Source organism: Staurois parvus, unplaced genomic scaffold (genome assembly GCF_062004578.1).
Source record: "Staurois parvus isolate SC_StPar_1 unplaced genomic scaffold, SC_StPar_1.0 ptg000165l, whole genome shotgun sequence".
NCBI classification, from domain to species: domain Eukaryota; kingdom Metazoa; phylum Chordata; class Amphibia; order Anura; family Ranidae; genus Staurois; species Staurois parvus.
In genome coordinates this window covers 2764436-2787360 of record NW_028317961.1, presented here as the reverse complement: position 1 = coordinate 2787360, position 22925 = coordinate 2764436, and the positions used below count along the sequence as shown (strand labels likewise).

The 22925-nt window shown below is 42.5% G+C and overlaps 1 protein-coding gene across 6 annotated transcripts in view; it reads right to left on the bottom strand.

Moving 5' to 3' along the window:
• LAMA2 (laminin subunit alpha 2) overlaps positions 1 to 22925 on the bottom strand; it is a 1220316-nt gene that overhangs the window by 27844 nt on the left and 1169547 nt on the right. For 5 of the 6 annotated variants that reach the window (XM_089676131.1, XM_089676134.1, XM_089676132.1 and 2 more), the window contains 5 exons: positions 18257 to 18433; positions 17327 to 17472; positions 14932 to 15108; positions 10145 to 10334; positions 6222 to 6281 (listed from right to left, as the gene is read on the bottom strand). In XM_089676131.1, coding sequence (XP_089532257.1) covers positions 6222 to 6281; positions 10145 to 10334; positions 14932 to 15108; positions 17327 to 17472; positions 18257 to 18433 — 750 coding nt within the window. The remainder of the gene's footprint in view (positions 1 to 6221; positions 6282 to 10144; positions 10335 to 14931; positions 15109 to 17326; positions 17473 to 18256; positions 18434 to 22925) is intronic. The other variant, XM_089676133.1, reaches the window with a different exon arrangement.

Genomic DNA, 22925 nt, shown 5'->3' with positions numbered 1-22925 from the left:
CAGCGCCGACGTGTGGAGCTGTAACTACGGTCAGGGACAGTACATGTCATTTACGGCCCACTGGTGCCGGCACAGCCGCACCAGCAACTTGGACAGGTCACGCCGCTTTTGCCTCCACGTTTGCACGTCCTTGGTCCAGCAAAGATGTCCGCCTCTACCACCTCTTCTTCCGCCGTGTCCTCAGCCGCCACCCCCGTGCCAAGTCCCATTACCCTACCGGCATATCACATGTGCAGGGCGCAACGGTGTCACGCTGTGTTGCACCTGGTATGCCTTGGCGAACGTAGTCACACAGGGGAGGAACTTCTGAGTGTAATGAACAGAGAAATCGACAGATGGCTGTCTCCGCGCAAACTGAAAATCGGAACCATGTTGACCGACAACGGAAAGAACATGGTGTCTGCTCTGCGTCAAGGAAGGTTGTGCCATGCGCCATGCATGGCTCACGTGTTCAATCTGGTTGTCAAGCGGTTCCTAAAATCCACCATCCCACTGCAAGACATCCTTAAAATGTCACGTAAACTTTGCATGCATTTCAGCCATTCCTACACCGCAAAGCACACCCTCCTTGAGCTGCAGAGGCAGAACGGAATTCCACAGCATCGCCTGATCTGCGACGTTGCAACAAGGTGGAATTCAACCCTACACATGTTAGACCTCCTTTACGAACAGCGAAAGGCCATCAGTGATTTCCTGATGTTACAAGCGGATAAAGGTACTCCCCTGTTTAACTTCGATGTCAGCCATTGGCAGCTCATGCTTGACACCTGCAGCTTGCTCAGGCCCTTTGAGGAGGCCACGCTATTCGTGAGTCGGCAGGACTATGGGATGAACGACGTCATTCCTCTGTTGCACGTCCTGGAACAAATGCTGTTAACAATGGCTGGTCAGGGTGCGGTAGACGTGGCGCACAGATCTCAACGCCACATGACCCCTGTGGGGGCAGGACAGGAAGAAGAGGAGGAGGTAGAGGAGGACATTGGTGCTCAGGAATTATTGAGTGAAATGGGTGGTTTTTCCACTCAGCGGACAGGAGTGGAGGAGCAGGAGCATCTGGTAGAGGAGGAGGAGACAGAGGACCCAGACGCACCGTGGCAGTATGCTGTGGCGATGGAGGCAGGGAGTCCCTCGCATTCCTTGGCACAAATGGCCCATAGCATGCTCGGTTGCTTGCGTAGCGACAGCCGAATAATAACCATCAGACAGAGGGATGACTTTTGGCTGTCCACCTTGTTGGACCCTCGCTACCGTTCAAAAATGGTGGCCTTTTTCACACCTGCTGAGAGGGAGGCCAAAATAACGTACTATAAAAACCACCTATGTAGTCAATTGGTCTCTGCCTTTCTGCGCCAACGTCCATCCTCAGACACTGTGGGCCCTGTGCGCTCGCGTTCCGCTGCCATGGCAGCAGGGGAGGGGTGGGGTGGTAGGAGCAGTGGCAGCTCCACCAGCAGCGGCTGCCTCAGTCTGCAGTCGATGATGAGTAGCTTTCTTCACCAGCGCAGTGAGGAAACTACTAACCAGCCGCAGCAGCATCAGGTGGACCTGGAGCAGGACCTCAAACAACAGGCTTGGGCCTACTTGGACAGCACCCTGCCAACCGAGGTAGACAATCCCCTTGACTACTGGGCAACGAAACTTGACCTTTGGCCCCAACTAGCTGAATTTGCCCTTGAAAGGCTGTGATGCCCGGCCAGTAGCGTGGCATCGGAGCGTGTGTTTAGCGCGGCAGGAGGTATTGTAACTCCGCGGAGGACACGACTGTCCACCCAAAGTGTGGAGAGACTCACGTTTGTGAAAATGAATGAGGCGTGGATTAGTCTGGATTTCAAACCACCAGTTCCTGACACAACTGACTAAATCCGCCATGAATCATGCCCCAAACATGTTAACTCTGCCATGTGCCACTTTCAAGTCTCCTCACACTGCTGGTGGGTTCCATTTTCTCATAGGGTGCTGGCAGATTACGGGCCTCCCATTGCTGCTGCCAGGCCCGTAATCTGCCATGGGCTCCCGTACCGCCTCCTCATGCTGCTGCCAGGTCCAGAGTCTCTCATGGGTCCCTGTACGGCCTCCCATTGCTGCTGTCTCCATCGCCACACTCTGCCATGTGCCACTTTCAGGTCTCCTCACACTGCTGGTGGGTTCCATTTTGTCATAGGGTGCTGGCAGATTACGGGCCTCCCATTGCTGCTGCCAGGCCCGTAATCTGCCATGGGCCCCCGTACCGCCTCCTCATGCTGCTTCCAGGTCCAGAGTCTCTCATGGGTCCCTGTACGGCCTCCCATTGCTGCTGTCTCCATCGCCACACTCTGCCATGTGCCACTTTCAGGTCTCCTCACACTGCTGGTGGGTTCCATTTTGTCATAGGGTGCTGGCAGATTACGGGCCTCCCATTGCTGCTGCCAGGCCCGTAATGTGCCATGGGCCCCTGTACCGCCTCCTCATGCTGCTGCCAGGTCCAGAGTCTCTCATGGGTCCCTGTACGGCCTCCCATTGCTGCTGTCTCCATCGCCACACTCTGCCATGTGCCACTTTCAGGTCTCCTCACACTGCTGGTGGGTTCCATTTTGTCATAGGGTGCTGGCAGATTACGGGCCTCCCATTGCTGCTGCCAGGCCCGTAATCTGCCATGGGCCCCCGTACCGACTCCTCATGCTGTGACGTTGCAACAAGGTGGAATTCAACCCTACATATGTTAGACCGCCTTTACGAACAGCGAAAGGCCATCACCGATTTCCTGATGTTACAAGCGGATAAAGGTACTCCCCTGTGTAACTTCGATGTCAGCCATTGGCAGCTCATGCGTGACACCTGCCGCTTGCTCAGACCCTTTGAGGAGGCCACGCTATTCGTGAGTCGGCAGGACTATGGGATGAACGACGTCATTCCTCTGTTGCACGTCCTGGAACAAATGCTGTTAACAATGGCTGGTCAGGGTGCGGTAGACGTGGCGCACAGATCTCAATGCCACATGACCCCTGTGGGGGCAGGACAGGAAGAAGAGGAGGAGGTAGAGGAGGACATTGGTGCTCAGGAATTATTGAGTGAAATGGGTGGTTTTTCCACTCAGCGGACAGGAGTGGAGGAGCAGGAGCATCTGGTAGAGGAGGAGGAGGAGACAGAGGACCCAGACGCACCGTGGCAGTATGCTGTGGAGATGGAGGCAGGGAGTCCCTCGCATTCCTTGGCACAAATGGCCCATAGCATGCTCGGTTGCTTGCGTAGCGACAGCCGAATAATAACCATCAGACAGAGGGATGACTTTTGGCTGTCCACCTTGTTGGACCCTCGCTACCGTTCAAAAATGGTGGCCTTTTTCACACCTGCTGAGAGGGAGGCCAAAATAACGTACTATAAAAACCACCTATGTAGTCAGTTGGTCTCTGCCTTTCTGCGCCAACGTCCATCCTCAGACACTGTGGGCCCTGTGCGCTCGCGTTCCTCTGCCATGGCAGCAGGGGAGGGGTGGGGTGGTAGGAGCAGTGGCAGGTCCACCAGCAGCAGCTGCCTCAGTCTGCAGTCGATGATGAGTAGCTTTCTTCACCAGCGCAGTGAGGAAACTACTAACCAGCCGCAGCAGCAGCAGCATCAGGTGGACCTGGAGCAGGACCTCAAGCAACAGGCTCGGGCCTACTTGGACAGCACCCTGCCAACCGAGGTAGACAATCCCCTTGACTACTGGGCAACGAAACTTGACCTTTGGCCCCAACTAGCTGAATTTGCCCTTGAAAGGCTGTCATGCCCGGCCAGTAGCGTGGCATCGGAGCGCGTGTTTAGTGCGGCAGGAGGTATTGTAACTCCGCGGAGGACACGACTGTCCACCCAAAGTGTGGAGAGACTCACGTTTGTGAAAATGAATGAGGCGTGGATTAGTCTGGATTTCAAACCACCAGTTCCTGACACAACTGACTAAATCCGCCATGAATCATGCCCCAAACATGTTATTATTTTTAACATAGGCCTCTGTATGGCCTTCAATTTAAGCTGCTTACGCTTCGCCACTCTGCCATGGGCCCCTGTACCGCCTCCTCTTGCTGCTGCCAGGTCCAGAGTGTGTCATGGGTCCCTGTACGGCCTCCCATTGCTGCTGACTTCATCGCCAGACTCTGCCATGTTCCACTTTCAGGTCTCCTTACACTGTTGGTGGGTTCCATTTTGTCATAGGGTGCTGGCAGATTACGGGCCTCCCATTGCTGCTACCAGGCCTGTAATCTGCCATGGGCCCCTGTACCGCCTCCTCATGCTGCTGCCAGGTCCAGAGTGTGTCATGGGTCCCTGTACGGCCTCCCATTGCTGCTGCAAGGTCCAGAGTGTCTCATGGGTCCCTGTACGGCCTCCCATTGCTGCTGTCTCCATCGCCACACTCTGCCATGTGCCACTTTCAGGTCTCCTCACACTGCTGGTGGGTTCCATTTTGTCATAGGGTGCTGTATGGCCTCCCATTGCTGCTGCCTCCACCGCCACACTGTGGCTCCACACTCTGGTTTTGGCCCCGTGACTGCCCAAATGAGCGAAGTGTGCGGTGATTCTAAGATCGACGGCACTCATCTGCATGTCATACTGACTGACAGTATTATTTCTCTTCCCCAGCAGACTCCAAGGGCATTTAAATTAAAGGTACAGTGTTCTGCACTAATATAAAGGCTCTCTGAAGCCTAGAAACACCCTTTTTATAAGTTAAATTCGCAGCGAATATATTCGCATTGAATCGAATTTATTCCTCGAATTCGCCGAATTAGCCAAATCGAATTTTTGAATACTTCGCTCATCTCTAAAGCTAATGTTAGAAGCTACCAAGCACAGGTGTAAGAGATTCTGAGTCAACCAGCTTTAGTAAATAATGCAGGCCATACATGGTTCGAATTCATAATGAATTTTCATTAGAAAATCTGAAATTTCATGCATTTTGTAATCTGATGGTGCCACCATTGATTTTGAAATTCAACCAACCAAGCGTTTCAGCTCATGTTGCTACACAAAAGAATTTTCATGATCAAGAATTTTCTTTTCTTTCCAGGTCACAGCTCATGCTCATTTTTTTTTATTACATTTCTCGCACGATTCTCCCATAATTGATTAGAAATGTCTTCATTTTTCAAAAAAAAGGTGTGAAATTAGAACAAAAGTTCTTAGAAAAGATTTTCGAAAGAAAATTCTTTTGGAATTCGACCCATGTATGACCGGATTTAACCTCAGTATTTTGAGTACTTTATGAAGGAAGTACAATTTAAAAAAAGGCAATGACGTGTTTGAAAGATTGGAGAAGGCTCTGATGTATGAGGAGCAGCGACAGCAAGAAACATGCAACCAAATATGGATATCGTCATTTTCGTTCTAATTTCACACCATTTTTTTTTTAAACAATCAGAACAACCAACCATACCAAACATTTACCAGTTGTAAGCTGATAGTTGTTTGCTATGAGATACTGCATTGTTTATATGCATGGTTTAAACCTTCTGCCCCCCCCCAAAGAAAAAAATCTATATCGTAGCCTATCATTCCTTAGATGTGATGGCTGCATTAATGTTCCTATTTCAGGCTATTTTCCTTTACTTTTACTTGGTGATTGTGCCAGTAACATGCTTTCTTTCCCTGGGTGACAGTGCTCACTCACTGTACTGTATCTATGGAGGAGAAGCATTGTCACACCCTGGGCTGCTCTCCTGAATTGAACTACAAAAACTTCCTCCTCTGTCCAAAACATAGGTGGAGAAGTTTTGTAGTTCACACAGAATAGCATGGAAAGCGGATTATGTAGTTCATAGAGGATAGCATGGAAAGCTGATTACATTGTTTGAGATTTCAGTTAAGTTGAGGATTATGCAGCAGGGGAGTACAACATAATAGAACAGTATAAATGATGGGCATAATTCAGCAAGGCACATGTTTGAAACAACTAAAACACATCTGTAACTTTTCTTTAGGATAAGATATATATTGTGAAATTAGTTCACAAAATCATATTCATCTAAGCATGGCGCTGGAGAATAAATCAACAGGAACGCTAGGATACATTTTCGTTTCCTTTGCTAAAGAAAACCCTGGAAGAGAATGATTACAAATTGAGGTAGTCCTGTCACATGCTGTATTATGCTCACTACATTGGAATAAAAGAATGAAGGAAGGAGAAATGATTAGTTTTGTAGCAGTGAAAAAAAAAATCACACAGAGAAATGATAGAGAACCACGTTAAGCAGGTAAGAGGTAATGGATACCGTTGAGGAATCAAGCTCATCTGTGATATTGGCACTCTTCACTTCAGTGGTTTCAGGCTCCTATGGTGCAGCAAATAAGCATTTGTTAGAATTGCATACATTGTGAGCCAAATCCATAACAGGTCTAGCCATTATAAAAACATAACACAATAGCGTTCTTTGTCAATACTCTTCATTCTCATTGTATTTTTCATAAAATGATTAAGCAGATGCTGCTTTATACGGTAAAATTATTGAGCTTTTAAATAAATACAGCACTTGCAAAACTGTGTCTGCCTTTAAAATTATGTCGGGGTTGTCATCTGATTGTAGAAAGTTAAATATCTAATAGATATGGTTGAATGATTTCAGTTTTTATGTTTCAAACAGGAGGAAAAATGCTGAGTATTTTTTTCTCTTACTGAAACAGTTTTTAAAAGTAAAGAAAAAGAACACTTGAGAATTAATTTAATTGCTTCAACATTCAGGATATTTGCAATTTATGCTAGTTTATTTGAAGCACGTGTTGCATTGAACTATGGGTAGCTCCATGCATGCTACACACACTATAGATACATGTTATCATTAAAAAGTGGCAGATCTTTAAATAAGTAAATATGATTTTGGAGAAGTTAGAATGGCATGTAAATAGAGGGCTTAATAATAGAAAGGGGTAATATCCAGTTATGGCCTCTGTCAGTCTGCTGCTATTAACAAAATGCTCTGATTTGATTTATTTGCCCCCCCCCCCCCTTTCATGAAAATACTAATTCCTATCCTATACGTTATTGTAAAGCTGCTCTGCGCAATACAAAATCTCCCATATTATTGTAGAGGGTGCCATGTATATTTGCCAGCACAGAGTGCATGCATTATTCACGGATCCATATTTTTTTAAGCTATTAGGAAAGTCTTTTATAATATAGTAGAAGGTTTCATGTACAATTTATATCATAGCAGCTGCTAAATGCATAGTGCACATTGGCTCTCCGAACTTTTATTTGTGTCATGGGGTGACATATAGCACTGTAAGGTGAGAATTAACTGTTCATGTTCCCACATATAGTTTGAAGTAGTTTGGAGGCTAATATGGTTACTACAATATGACCGCAAAACAGAAACCATGAAAAGCCCATGTGCATCATAACCTTTTGGTGAACTTATTAGAAAAGGAATATTATGCAGAATATAACCACAATGTGCATGTTTGCATCCCTGACTGCAATAAAATGGACAGAACTTTCAGCCACATTACCAAGGCATGTCTGTGCAATCAACATTTCTACCAGCAGACAAATAAGAGGGAAAAATCAGCCATGTTGCTGAGGATGTATATTGTGGAAAAACCCCAACTCTTTGCCCCCAGCCCCACAGACTGGCTGAGCCATCTGTTATTTTGTGAGAATGCAGTTGTATTGTCACATTACTCTATATTGCATTATACAGTATAACTCTATAAAGTAGAGTGTGAGCTAGACTTATATTCAGACTTCTACCTTTTGGAAGTTCTTCACTTTGATGTCCTGTATTTCTGATTTACATTAATCCATTGGATGTCCGAAATTAATTATTTTACTTTAATAAAAATAAAAATTAAGAAGGCCACCTTTTAAGGATCACGTCTATATACCTCTGCAATCAGCAAGATCTACCTCATTCTTTAATGCGGCTTGGATTATGCTACAACAATCTTCAAAACCCAGATTACAATAATAGTCATATACTGCAAGTCAAAATAAACAGCTTGAATTCCTCATTTACATAAAATATCAATTAATAAAGGATATTACATTTATACCATACCAAAGGATCTTGTTTTTCTCAATGTAAAAACAGATCGAAGTGTAAGGAGGGATTGAGAAATAAATATCTCTTATTTCAGTGTCCCTATTTTGCCCATTTAATGTCTGGCTTACTCAAATGACACACCTATTATGATATAAAATTACATAATTTTTGAAACGCGGGGAAGGTCTTTGACTACATAGAAAAAAAAAAGTCCAGAAAATGCAGACATTGAAAATTGTACTGTATTCTTTCTATGGTGATCATTATATTGTCCCTTATACTGGAGGGGAGTGGAGAAATTACCCCATATGCAGGTGATCAGAATAGTGTCTCCTTGCATCTGCAGTCAATGTAACATTCTCTTAAGTTGGTGTTCAGAGGAGTAATGTTCCTATTATTGACATTGAATTGAATGCCCTCTTAAACTAGTTGTCAGAGGAGATGGGCTCCCAAACATTGTTGCTCACTGAAAAAACAGCCCTTTTACATGTCTATAAAGAAGTGTATCTTTTTATTGGTGGTCATTGGAGTAGTGCCTCCTTACACTGGTGGTCACTGGGAGGAAGAAGGTCTCATTACTTTGTTAGCCAGAAGAATTCTACTTACATTAGAAGAATATTCTGTACAATTAGTGTTCCATGGGAAGAATGCCTCTTACATTGGTGCTCAGTATGATAAAGGGCCACCTGATATTGACATTCTACAGGTAGAATGCGCCTTACGTTTGTGGTGCTTTTTGCATTGGTGATCAGTGAAAAGAATGGTCAACTATATTGATGGTAATTGGGAAAAACTGCCTTTTGCATTGGTGGGCAATGGGAAGAATTTCCCTTTATGTTGCTGGTCAGTAAAATAACCACCCCTTACTTTGGTGGTCACTGGAGTACCTCCGCTCAGTTATGGTATGTTGAATGAATGCCTTTTCAGACAGCTGAAAAAAATAATTGCCAAGTGATGTTGGTGCAGGTACTATGCTGATCAGTTAGACAATGCACTCTCTAATTACACCCTGAGAAGATCACTTCCCCTGCCTTGCCATCACTGTGCTAATGTCTACCTACACTTAATAATATCCATGAGAATAAATGGAAATATTACACACCCAAACACAGGGAGCCCACATAGCAATGTGATCTGGAAACAGTTATTATGAGACTTTAAGATCACCCAGAATATCTTGTACATAGAATCTAGAAAATAGTTTACCCACTGGCTTCCATATAGCATTGTGTATGTGTTTTTCTTTTTTTTTTGTGGGTGGGAGGGGAATAAAATTATATATTTATTCTCAATGGGTTTTGAAGAGAACACAGGCCTATGGGATTTGAAATTCCCTTGTAAAAACATTTAAGACATGTTTGCTAGACAATACTGCATCCACATGCCAACCATTGTTCTACCTACTCATGCAAAATGCAAAAAGAAACTCACAAAATAAATGCAAAAATAAATCACAAAACACTGTCAGCTAATTTAATGGGCAGCTTATTGTAATTTCTGTCGCACCATAAAAGTTATCTTTACTTCAACTGTGAACACAACTTTGCCATGGGGATTATTTACTAAAACTGGAGAATTCAAAATCTGATGCAACTCTACATAGAAACCAATCAGCTTCCAGGTTTTGTTGCCAACACTTAACTGAACAAGCTGAAGTTAGAAGGTCATTGGCTACCATGCACAGCTGCACCAGATTCTGAGTGTACAAGTTTTAGTAAATCCCCCCCCCCCCCCCCCATACGCTCAATGTAGCTGCTAAGAGCTTCCATCTAATAGTTGGGCATTAAAATAAATTCTAATAAATAATTGGATGATTACCTGTCAATCAAAGTACCTAATGTTTCATGGGGTGAAATCATTTTTATGTTCAGCAGGATGAAAATAACCTTTAACAATATAAGCAAGGTTCCAGCCTTGAGCTCAGCTCTATCTATCTATCTATCTATCTATCTATCTATCTATCTATCTATCTATCTATCTATCTATCTATCTTTATGTACAGCTTCTATCATGCAGGTCATGACTCACAGCACTTGGTAGAGTACAAATGTTTTAATTTAGTATTGTATAGTGAAAGAATATGTTTTTAAACATAAATTAACACCTTTTTAACAGATTAATATAATATATAATAGTAGGGTTTATTAATCACTTACAGTAGGTGGAACAGAAGGTGGAAATGCTGGAATGACCTTTGGTGCAGTGGTTGCTTCAGGTCGAGGGAGGACTAATGCTTGAGTAACGTTTTTCTCTTTATCTTCCTCAAGTGTACTGTCAGGCACCAACGTAGGACATCTTCCAATATCTGCATTCTCAAAAGATACAGGCTGAGCAAAGTCTATTGGCCTGTCAGGGTATACAAAAAAATATCCATCACATACATATTAAATATTTTAACATTAAACTAATTTCATTACATATCAATAGTTTTAAAGTGACTCTTCAACTATAAGGGAATAAGTAGAAACTGCTGGGGTGACAGCCCTCTATTTTAGGGCACTGGAACAGGAATTCAAAGGACATTTCTCTAAGAGGGTCATAAAAAACAATTTTAATAGTGTGGGAAAGTGTTAAAGGAGTCCTGGCAGCCTTCTGATAATGCTAGTTGCTTGTCTCTCTCTGGCTTCAATTTTGAGTCACTGACCTGAAACAATCTTGCAGCAAGCAAAATTGGAATGAAGTTAGAACTACTGATCTGCATACTTGTTCAGTGCTGATGACACACACGCCCCTTCTTTGTGCCCGTGCAGCTTTAGTGTCTGCTTCCACTTCTATGGGCTGCCTGGGTGCAGCTCTGAGATGGCTTACATGAAGCAGACAGTGGTTCTGCACAGAGGATGGTTCTCAGCGTACATCTGCATGAGCCCTAAGAAGACCCTGACAACAACTTTAAGTTGCAGTTAAAAGACGAGAAAAATAAAGTGTTTTAAATGCTCACTTGCAGTGTTTTTCTTTCTATCAATGCTTTTTATTTACTTGTCAATGTTCCTCTGAACTTGATAGATAATTTGACAACTCCATAACAGTAGGTTCTCTAGCAGTGCCCTCTTACTCTCTGAAGCACGCGCACATCACTCCCATACTTGAAAAGCCCTCCCTGGACCCCACTGACCCGAACAACCTTAGACCCATCTCCCTGCTGCCATTTACATCCAAACTCCTTTAGCGCTTAGTCTATAACCGCCTAAGCTCCCACCTCAACAACAACAACCTCCTCGACCCCTTACAGTCTGGCTTCTGTCCCCTACACTCCACCAAAACTTCCTTACTCAAACTCACCAACGACCTGCTAAACGCCAGAGCTAATGGCCACTATTCAGTGTTCCTACTCCTCGACCTCTCCGCGGCTTTCGACACAGTCGACCACCCCCTCCTCCTCAAAAAATTACACTCCCTTGGTCTCAGAGACTCCACTCTCCCCTGGCTCTCATCCTACCTATCACAACGTGCCTTCAGCGTTACCTATAACGCTACCACCTCCCCCTCACTCTCCCTCTCTGTTGGGGTCCCTCAAGGCTCTGTCCTCGGGCCCCTTCTCTTCTCCATCTACACCTCCTCCCTTGGTCAACCATACACTCTCACGGCTTCAACTGCCACCTCTATGCTGACAACACGCAAATCAATGTCTTGACCCCTCGCCTCACCCCTTCAGTCTCCGCCAGAATCACTAGCCTACTGAACGATATATCAGATTGGATGTCGCTCCACTTCCTCAAACTGAACCTCTCCAAAACTGAGCTCCTAGTCTTCCCCCCCAGCCCATGCACCCCCCCCCTCACTGACTTCTTCATCACGTCCAACAATGCCACCATCAGGCCCACCCCGCAAGCCAGAGTACTTGGTGTCATTCTTGACTCCAATCTATCCTTCCAGCCCCAAGTCCAATCACTAACAAACTGATGCAGACTCCACCTCCACAACATCTCCAAAATACGCCCATTCCTAACCCCAGAAACTACTAAGCAACTCATCCAGTCCCTCATCATATTACGACTCGATTACTGCAACTCCCTCCTCACTGGCCTGCCTCACCACAGGCTATCCTCTCTTCAGTCGATCCTGAATACGGCGGCCAGACTCATCCACCTTACCAACCACTCCGTTTCTGCCACCCCCCTCTGCCAATCCCTCCACTGGCTTCCAATTGCCCAACGGATCAAATTCAAAATGCTAACACTGACAAAGCTGTCCATAACTCTGCCCCAAACTACATCACTGACCTAATATCCAAATACCACCCAAAATACACTCTCCGCTCCTTGCAAGACCTCCTTCTCTCTAGTTCCCTGGTCTCCTCCCATGCCTACCTCCAGGACTGCTCCAGGGCATCACCCATCCTCTGGAACTCCCTACCCCAATCCATCAGACTATCACCTACTCTCCTCTCCTTTAGGCGCACCCTGAAAACCCACCTCTTAAGGGAAGCCTACCCCGCCCTCTGCTAATTGCCAACCTCCTCCACTCTTCCTAACACTCCATCCCCCACAGCTTTTCCTCCCATACCACTATCCCCTCCCTCCTAGATTGTAAGCTCCAAGGAGCAGGGCCCTCGAACCCCTCGTGTATCGCATTGTATTGATATTGTACGGTCTCATGTATTGACTCCCATTGTAATGTGCAGCGCTGAGCGAACTGTTGGCGCTATAAAAATACTGTATAATAATATCAGGGCCCTCTTGTTTTCTGGAAGTATCTAATTACTCTGTGATGGCCCAGCATCTCAATTGTTTACCCTATACTGTATAACCTTCTATGCAGCTGCTGGAGGAAATGAGCTAAGGGGAATAATATAGAGCACAGGTGTCAAACTGTTGGCCCTCCAGATGTTGCCAAACTACAAGTCCCATGAGGCATTGCAAGATTGACAGTTACACGTATAACTCCCAAAAGCAGATGCATGCTAGGAATTGTAGTTTCTCAACAGCTGGAGGGCTGCCAGTTTGACACCCCTGATATAGTGTCATATGAGTGACACCACAAAGCCAGGTGGGACTACTGACATCCCATGCAAGATGGCAGTATTCAGTAGCACTCTCATGGCTTCTGAGTGTGTACACAAGTGTGAGGAACAGAAGTATTTGAACACCCTGCGATTTTGCAAGTTCTCCGGCTTAGAAATCATGGAGGGGTCTGAAATTCACATTGTAGGTGCATTTCCACTCTGAGAGACAGAATTTAAAAAAAAATTTAGGAAATCACATTATATGATTTTTAAAGAATTTATTTGTCTTGCACTGCTGAACATACAGTAAGTATTTGAACACCTAAGAAACAGCAAGAATTCTGACTCTCAAAGACCTGTTACAGTGCCTTTAAAAAGTCCACCTCTACTCCACTCATTAATCTAACTTAGTAGCACCTGTCTGAGCTCTTTAAAGACACCTGTCCACCCCACAGTCAGTCAGACGCCAACTACTACCATGGGCAAGACCAAAGAGCTGTCAAAAGACACCAGAGACAAAATTGTGGACCTCCACAAGGCTGGAAAGGGTTACAGGGCAATTGCCAAGCAGCTTGGTGAAAATAGATCAACTGTTGGAGCAATTGTTAGAAAATGGAAGAGGATAAAGACGACTGTCAGTCTCCCTTGGACTGGGGTTCCATGCAAGATCTCACCTCGTGGGGTATCACTGATGATAAGAAAGGTGAGGAATCAGCCCAGAACTACAAGGTAGGAGCTGGTCAATGACATGAAGAGAGCTGGGACCACAGTTTCAAAGATCACTGTCGGTAGAACACTACGCCGTCATGGTTTCAAATCATGCATTGCACGGAAGGTTCCCTTGCTCAAGTCATCACATGTCCAGGCCCGTCTGAAGTTTGCCAATGACCATCTGGATGATCCAGAGGAGGCATGGGAGAAAGTCATGTGGTCAGATGAGACCAAAGTAGAACTTTTTGGTCTAAATTTCACTCGTCGTGTTTGGAGGAAAAAGAAGGATGAGTTGCATCCCAAGAACACCATCCCTACTGTGAAGCATGGGGGTGGTAACATCATGCTTTGGGGGTGCTTTTCTGCGAAGGGGACAGGACGACTGCACTCTATTAAGGAGAGGATGAATGGGGCCATTTATTGTGAGATTTTGAGCAACAACCTCCTTCCCTCAGTCAGAGCATTGAAGATGGGTCGTGGCTGGGTCTTCCAACATGACAACGACCCAAAGCACACAGCCAGGATAACCAAGGAGTGGCTCCGTAAGAAGCATATCAGGGTTCTGGAGTGGCCTAGCCAGTCTCCAGACCTAAATCCAATAGAACATCTTTGGAGGGAGCTGAAACTCCGTGATGCTCAGCGACTGCCCCGAAACCTGACAGATCTAGAGGAGATCTGTGTGGAGGAGTGGGCCAAAATCCCTGTTAGTGTGTGCAAACCTGGTCAAGAACTACAGGAAATGTTTGACCTCTGTAATTGCTAACAAAGGCTTCTGTACCAAATATTAACACTGATTTTCTGAGGTGTTCAAATACTTATGTTCAGCAGTGCAAGACAAATACATTCTTTAAAAATCATACAATGTGATTTCCTGAATTTTTTTTTTTAATTCTGTCTCTCAGAGTGGAATGCACCTACAATGTCAATTTCAGACCCCTCCATGATTTCTAAGCCGGAGAACTTGCAAAATCGCAGGGTGTTCAAATACTTCTGTTCCTCACTGTATATGGGTAAAAAAACATAATAAACATGCATAAAATTCATTAAATGTACATATCATTGTATCAGAAGATTTTTGTTGGTGTTTTTGATGGTTGTATTAGGATTTAAGATTAGTTGGAGGGGTATAATTAAATTTTAGGATTAAGCATATTATAAGAAGTTCAATTTAGTGTTAGCTTTTGGGTTAGAGGTTCATTTTTACAAGTGAAATTTAGAGTTCAATATTACAGTTAGATTAACTGTTAAGGTTCAGTTGTACATAATTTTTGAAAGGGTGGTTTGCCTTACACTGCATTGATGAGAAGGTTCCATATGCATCCCTCAAATGGTGGAACACCCTTGAACATTGTAGGCTGAGCATCAGATGGGATCCCACCTACAAAGAGCTTTTTCACGCTTAATGAATGACCTGCTGGCATCTTCAGTGTCTGGCTTCTATCTTCATCAACTTGCACGGTAAAAACACTAAAAAGAGAGAAAATACAGAACTATGCTTTGGAATTACTGTTTGGCTGTATAGAAGTATAATATCATATATTTTGTTGTAATGTACATGATTTTAAATCCGTAGCCCTTGCTCTGGCAAATTTAAAGCTAGAAACAATACAAAAGGGAGAGAACACACAACAGCCCTAGTGTAGTAGTTTTATTGGAGCAACAATTAAAAACCTTTCCTCAAATTTTTCAAATGAGTTTACAGCATATCAGTGCCTTACAGCAGCCTCCTGCATGATCACTGTAAGATCCGGTGTAAAAGGATGCCTCTGCATAACCCGCTGTTTCTATGCTGAGTCCGCCCTGACTGAACACCGGAGTGCCCTCCCAACTGTGCATGCTCCTGATCCAGCTACTTCACTGATGAAAGACCGCTGCACAGGCAAAGGGATAACAGAACAGGAACACACATAGCGGTTGGTATGATGATGTATTTCAGAGGCGTGGCCTCCTTTATCAAGTCAAGCGACACCTCCGAAACGCGTCATCACAGCAATCACTATGTGCATTCCTGTTCTGTCATCTTACAGTGATCACGCAAGAGGCTGCTGTTAGGCACTGATACACTATATACTCATTTGCAAAATGTGATTGCATTTGTTGAAAGGTTTTTAATTGTTGCTCCAATAAAATTGTATTACTCTAGGGTGGTTGTGCGCTCTCTCCCTTTAGTATTGTTTCAGGCATTTTTCCACCCCCACAGGAATTTATAGAGAGCTGCAGTGCCAAACACTTTGGACATTGACTTTGGAAAATCTCCTAACCACTGTGGTGAATTAGACCAGCGCACCAGATAGTTTTGTTTGTATAAATCTAAAAGCTAATAGCTTTTATATTAACCAAATTAGAAAAACAACCTGTTGCACAGCAAAGAGCAATAATGTTCATCTAATGATCTGGTCTCTACTTTAGAAATGCTTTTAATGCTGATTCCATCTGCTTTGCATGTACCATTCTGGAAATGGAAATGGCTTTGGTATAGTAAAAGTTTTACGCAGCATTGCTAAGTTACATGATTACACTCAGTTGGCTTTAAAACAGCATGGGAGATACATCTGTTTGGATTATTATATCCAGGAGTAAGCGGCTTCCATTGTCACTGAATGACAAATCAACACGCTGCTGAATATTCACACCACGGGAAGCAAAGCTAGATGTACATTGAATGTAAAATGTGATAAATTTACAGGTACCTTTAGAGGGCAATACAAGCAACCTTGTTCATGTAAGAGAAGTAATTGCATTGTTCTCTGTTCTATTAACTTCATAGTTTAGATAAACAAGAACAGGATGTTCTTTTCATCCTAAACTCTGGCTGAATACTGGCATTAGAAACATAGTGCTTTTCTCAGATTTAAGATATTATAGCTACGTACTCATTTAGAATGCATGAGATAGAAGTTATTCTAGCAAGTTTACCAGGCAGTGGGAGTATAATCATTGCAATTTTGTCTACTTAACAATGCTGTTTATTACAATCATTCTACAGTTAGGCAAGCGTGATTGTTTAAAACAAAATCAAGTGCATGTAAAATAGGTAACAAACCTGCGCAAATTGCTTTGAGCTATCTGAATAAATCGGTGAATATAATAATTGAGACATCACACCCAGGAAGCATCCTAAAGGCGGCCACCAACACTAGCAAAATATCCACATTTCATTTTTTAGATATCAGAACAGATATCAGGCAGGGGTGGACTGACCATTCGAGCACTGCCCGAGGGCCCGGGGTCAGTGGGGGGCCCCATGAGATGCCCCTGGTACCTTTCATTGGCTTTTTTGGGTGTGGGAGAGGACACAGGGGCCCCATGATCCCCTACTGCCTGGGGGCCCCATGAGTTGTCAGTCTGCCTCTGATATCAGGTATCTGATACCAGATTTATTCCACATTACCCTTCTCCCCCAACCCTCCCCCCAGCCCCCCCCCCCATCCTGTTGTACTAGAAACGTGTTCATTTTTGCTGTGATCTTATGATCTAGTCAAGGAAACTGTGTTAGAGATTAACCAAAGAGAGCGAAAACCTTTGCTTGTTAACATATCTAACTGTTTAGATACCCTGACTTTTTATCACCAAATATACAAAATTCCTAAAATGAACAGACACAGACATAATTATGGCAGAGAAAATCAAGCATACATCATTGGCTTTAATCCCATAAAAAAAGTTCAAAGCTAATGTCACTTACTTTCTTGACCTTTCAATCCGGATAGAGTGTTCTTTACCATCATGAAATTCTCCCTTCTCAGGTCTAATGGTTATTCGATGTATGTCTTTAGGTCCAGGGACAGAAACTTCCAACCTCCCTTTTCTTAAAAGAACTGCATAAAATACCTGAAGCATAAAGAATTAATGTAGCTTTAGGGCAAGATCTGATGGGTCTTTTGCAAATGATTTCAAATTACTTTTTGTACAATAGCACAATAAGTAATAATATAATATACTGTTAGTTTTCTAACAGTGTGGACTTCATATTAGGCCTCGCATGCACAGGACACAGGAAGATTTGCAAACTCTCCTAGAAGTCTTTCTTCTTGGCAGCCACGTTTTGGCAGCAAAAAATCCTGACGCTTGTAAAAATGTCTAAGTCTTTTACAAGCTTTTAGGCGCGTTTATAGGTGTCAAGAGCTTGGAACTTAATTTTATTGGCCAGAATAATAATTTATTCTGGCTATTAAAATGAATAGACCCTCCATTGCTAAACGCAGAAAGCCATGTTGTACAGAGTTTAATATGGAACTCCAGGAAAACAGCTAAATACACACTTACAATACATATACAGTATGTTTTACTGTTTTAAGGGGTTTTCAATTCTGCACAGCTAGTTTTGTGACTCAAACATGCTGTCACACTGCTCCTCCAGGAAAGTCATACTAATACTTCATAATTCATCTTTATTTCTTCCTGGATCACCTCCCTGCTAAAATCACAGAGATGTTCAGGCTGATTTGTTGCTCAGTGAGCAGACTGGAAGGGTAATGTAGAATGCAAAACTGTATGGATAAGCCAGGAAAGAAGTGTCACCTGTCACCGGTTGTGCAGCGAAGCAGATGTGTGTAAAAAAGCTGCCTATAAAAGAATTAAAATTGATTTGAATATATAGCATGCAATATGTTACCTGTCCACTTTGCCTACGCTTCCTTCTTGTAGAAAAAAGATTTCCTCCATTTCCAAATAAAATCATTCCAGATTCATTTTTAGTGCTAAACGACAATGTAATCTCTGTCCCAGGGTCCAGTGATACTGGTGGTACTTCTACATATCCAGGCTTTGCAAAACTTACTACATATACTCTCTGGAAAATGAAAAAGGCACAAATACAACATCAATTAAGAAAGGCATCTAAATTTACATGCTGATACAATACCATTTATGCTCTGCATTATTGCTCCAAATGAATCAAGATTCAACCAAATTAATCTGTTAGATAAAGTTGCTGTATCTGTCATTCCAAAATATATATATATATTTTTTTGTTAAAGGTGTTGATTAAGCTTATAGGGCCTGCAAATGGTTCTTTAATCATTAATTAAGGATTACAATTCTGAACATATTAAACCATGCTTTGAAGTGAATGTTGTATGTAGGCTGTTATTCCACATTCCTAAAACTTTATTACATTCTGCATACTACACTTCCTTTGATATGTCAGTCTGTAACATTAAAAAAATATTTATCCATACCTAGATGCTTCTAAAAAGTCAAAGAGACAGATTTCTGATAGCAAATGCAAATTTATTTAATATACTGCACATGTACTAGTATACAAACTATTGGGAATTGGGAACCGGGAACAGAAAAGAACATCCCAGATAAAATCCATAAGATCTGACCCAAAGTCTGAGAGCACTGTTGAATGAGGAGTTAAATGATGACAGAAACTTCTAAGCTTTGGCATTCAAAGCATATATCTTTGGAAAAATTCCCCATTTTATGAAGCTTCACTGCACTGTATTAGTGCCAGTTCACATATATGTAGATTGGATGGGGTTGGAACCACGTCCAATCCACACGACATGTGAAATACCACTGGCAGTGCGGATTCAGTGCGGATTGAAAGAGTCCTGTAAGATTTCTGAGCAGTGCGGTCCGATTCAGCCTTCTGACTTCTAATTTCTAATTTGCACATGTGTGAACAGGATAAAATCCTGACCTCTTTCTATTATTATTAATATTATCTGGGGGTCAAAGAGGGGGACTTCTTCTTTTCAGTACACCCAAATTTTAGCAGAGAGGTTGTTCTGGATTTAGTTATCAAGAAATCAACATCCTTTGGTCTTTGTGGGTCACTAGATTATAGTGTAACTATTTTTATGTACAAGGTCTATAAGGCCCTATTGGTTGTGAATATTCTGTTCGAGTATTAGATAACTATTTCTTTCTTTCACACACAAAGTGCTATGGATAACCAAACCAGAGCTTCCTTAACATTATTGGTAGTTTCAGGGGACTAAATACTATGCTGAATACGCATTTATGCAAATTCCCTTGTCTTTCATGTACATATTTCTGCCCCCAATTTTCTGTTTTTCTCCTCAACAAGGTGGAACTTGAAAACCCTTTAAAGTTTGGCTGAGCATAACTTCCAGTCCCCGAATCAGTGGTTATTTGGAGAAATAGAGAGGTTCAATCTCTCCAGTGAAGACACGGGCAGCAATACAAAAAAGAGGATTGTTAACCCTTCTCCATGATAAAGGTTTTAGCTGAAGTTCCACTTTGAGACATAATACTACCATTACATAATTCAGTTTATATTTCAGTCTTTCAATGTACTGCAGTTAGACTCTAAGATTGCATACTGTACATCCTGGTTCGTAGTAAAATTGGGAAGTCTACTTCAATCAGTATAGCATAGGATAAATTGAGTTTAAGGACACATGACTGCATTTACCTTATTTGTTGCTTATAATAAAACTGTTTTATGGTCTTAATTAGGAACTCAAGCCATAAACTACTAGAAGTGATCTCTGCTGAATAGCATACAGGTAATATTATAATGCAATAAACAGGTTGTGTACAAACTAACAGGATTATAAATCTTTTTTCTTCTGAAGTTTTGAAAGAGAAACAACTTTAATTAGCTGTCACAATAGTTGTTGGTTTATGTTAAGTTAAGTTTTAGTTGGAAACCATGGGCCTATTCAAATGAATAAAGCCTCATAAAATAAATATTGTATTGAAAAACTCTAAATATGACTATTTTAGGTATTGTGGTAGATTCTCCTGTACGAATGACTAGCTAATTAAGGCCACTCTTTTTACTGCAAAATTAGGCATTTACTCAGACTTACTGCATGTTATACCTAAAATAGAAATTTAAGCGAGAGTAAAAATGGATTTTTAATGATCAGTGACGCTTTAATGTCATAATATAGACTAAAGAAAGGTACATTAAATTACAACAGTACATTACATTAAATCTTTATACACGTTGAGTGTTTATTTGGTACACACAAATGTAATAACATGATTTAACATTGAAAGGTTTAAAGGTTTAGAACTTTAAATATATTTCAAGCAGCTTATTAGAATTTAATGTAGTCACAAGGAAAAAACAGAACACTGGCAAAAAAAAGCTAGTCCCGACAGATAAAATTCGTTGTCAAGACTGAAAATTAACTCTCAGTGGGGAAAAAAGGAAGGGCCATTTTCTAGGAATCAAAAAATGCTAACAACATTTTTACTGAACTTTTCAGAGAGTTACTGCTGGAGAAGAAGACCAGCTCTAAGGAAATTACAGTTTTCATAATTTACTGTATGCCTATCATTGTGTTTTTCCAAGAAATGAATAGAGGCAAATAAAAATTATTCAGTGACGGGCCTATAATTTAATCAGTTCATCCAAAGAAACTGTTTATAATCCATAGAAATTGTAAAATGTAATATAGTTCTTATGTGTTTAGCAATTTTAGCATTTCCCTTGATTTGAGGCTCTGAAGAAAGTGAAGCATCAGTCATTTTCATGAATGGGGGAAAATAAAATGGGAGGAGAAGTCATAATACTTCTCCTCCTATACCAATGTGTTCTCTGCAGCATTATGCAGGACACTGCTGTCTCTGTACCATGGCCTGCATTTTATGATTTGCTAATAAAATGCAGGCGCACTGTGGAGTAAACACTGAAGTGTTCAGTATATAGTATAGATCAATATCTGTTCTCTGTTTAAAACAGCTCCCTAAGTGCCTGCCTCCTGCAAGTGTTGACTAGAAGAGCCAGAGAGTCTTAACCCTCCATGAGTATTTGGGAGGGAAACCTTTCATTTAAGTTACATATATCATGGTAGAGGAGCAGGGTTTTGCTGGTTCCCCCAAAACTAGTGATTTGATAAATGATGGAAGAAGCAGCAGCAGGATGAGTACAGAAAACACAGATCTACAATAAGCAAGAAGATTCTTGCACTGCAGACTCTCAGGTACAGCTTCCTCTTCAGCAAGAATAACAGTGAACAGTGGAGTAGTAACATCATCAAATCTCATTTTAGATCTCATCAGGCTAGCTCCCGTCAACAAGGAGGAGTGCTATAGATCTTACAATGATAACCAGTGTGACAGGATGAACGGCGAGGTGATAGAGGGACGCTATGTGTCACCTCGCATATGCTCATACCTGACCGATTAGGTGGAGTCCACTCCGGGTTTTCGGGGCCACAGTTAAGCAGGTGGGTCCGGACCAGAGTTTGGGCTCCACTGATGACCACCAATAGGTGGTATAAATAAGGCAGGGCTGGAGCAAGGAGTTGCTCGTGGCCTGGGACTCAGAGAGGTGTTCTGAGAGAGCTGTGTGTGTACTATACCTACAAGAAAAGGTTTGCTTTTGTTTTATTTCGGTGACAGGGAGAAGCCCTTCACCTCTGAGAGAGGAAACGCCTTTTGTTTAGTTAGTGCCTGGATGGCAAGGGTTTATTTTCATGTTCTGTTTATTTTCTGCAAACCTTTTAAATAAAGCTGACAACCAGTCAGATTTTGAAAGCCTGCTGTGCGGTCTACCTTTGTCCCAGGGAAGGAGATCCCCCACCTGAGCTAACCCCACACCAGCTATGAAATTCAATGGAGAGAACTGCCTAGATACAGGAAAGTGCAACACTACTTTTCAAGATGATTTTAAGATCGAAAGTACATTTGTAGGCTACTGCCTAGGCACAATATTCTTTTAAATGGTCCCTATCAAAAACCTAGCACAACTTTATTTTTCAGTTTGGGTCCACTATAACGCCTGATACACACATTAAATTTTTTTTTCATTCAACCTTACATGTATAAATACATCAGTGGTTCATATAGTGAACTCGGTGTAGAGTTATTCACTTTGAGGTCATCACAGAGCACAAGGGTGCACTCTTTACGTCTGGAGGAAAATAAATGTAATCCCCAAACACGGAAAGGTTTCTTCACATTAAGAATAGATCCCTCAAGAGTTGGTTCTGGCCAGCTCAGTGGATTGCTTTAAAAAAGGCCTGGATTCTTTCTCCTATACACACAACATAACTGGTTATTAACATTTATAGGTAAAGTTGATCCAGGGAATATCCGATTGCCTCTCGGGGAATCAGGAAGGAATTTTTTCCCCTGCAGGAGCAAATTATATCATGCTTGGGTTTTTGCCTTCCTCTGGATCAACTGTGGGTGTAGCATTATAACTTTTTTTTTATATTAATGGTTGAACTGGATGGACTTTTGTCTTTTTTTCAGCCAGACTAACTATGTAAAAAAAAGAGAGATCGCTGTACTAGGACAAGCGATGTGCCCCTTCCCGTCGGAACACACTAATCAAGGCATGTAGCCATTGT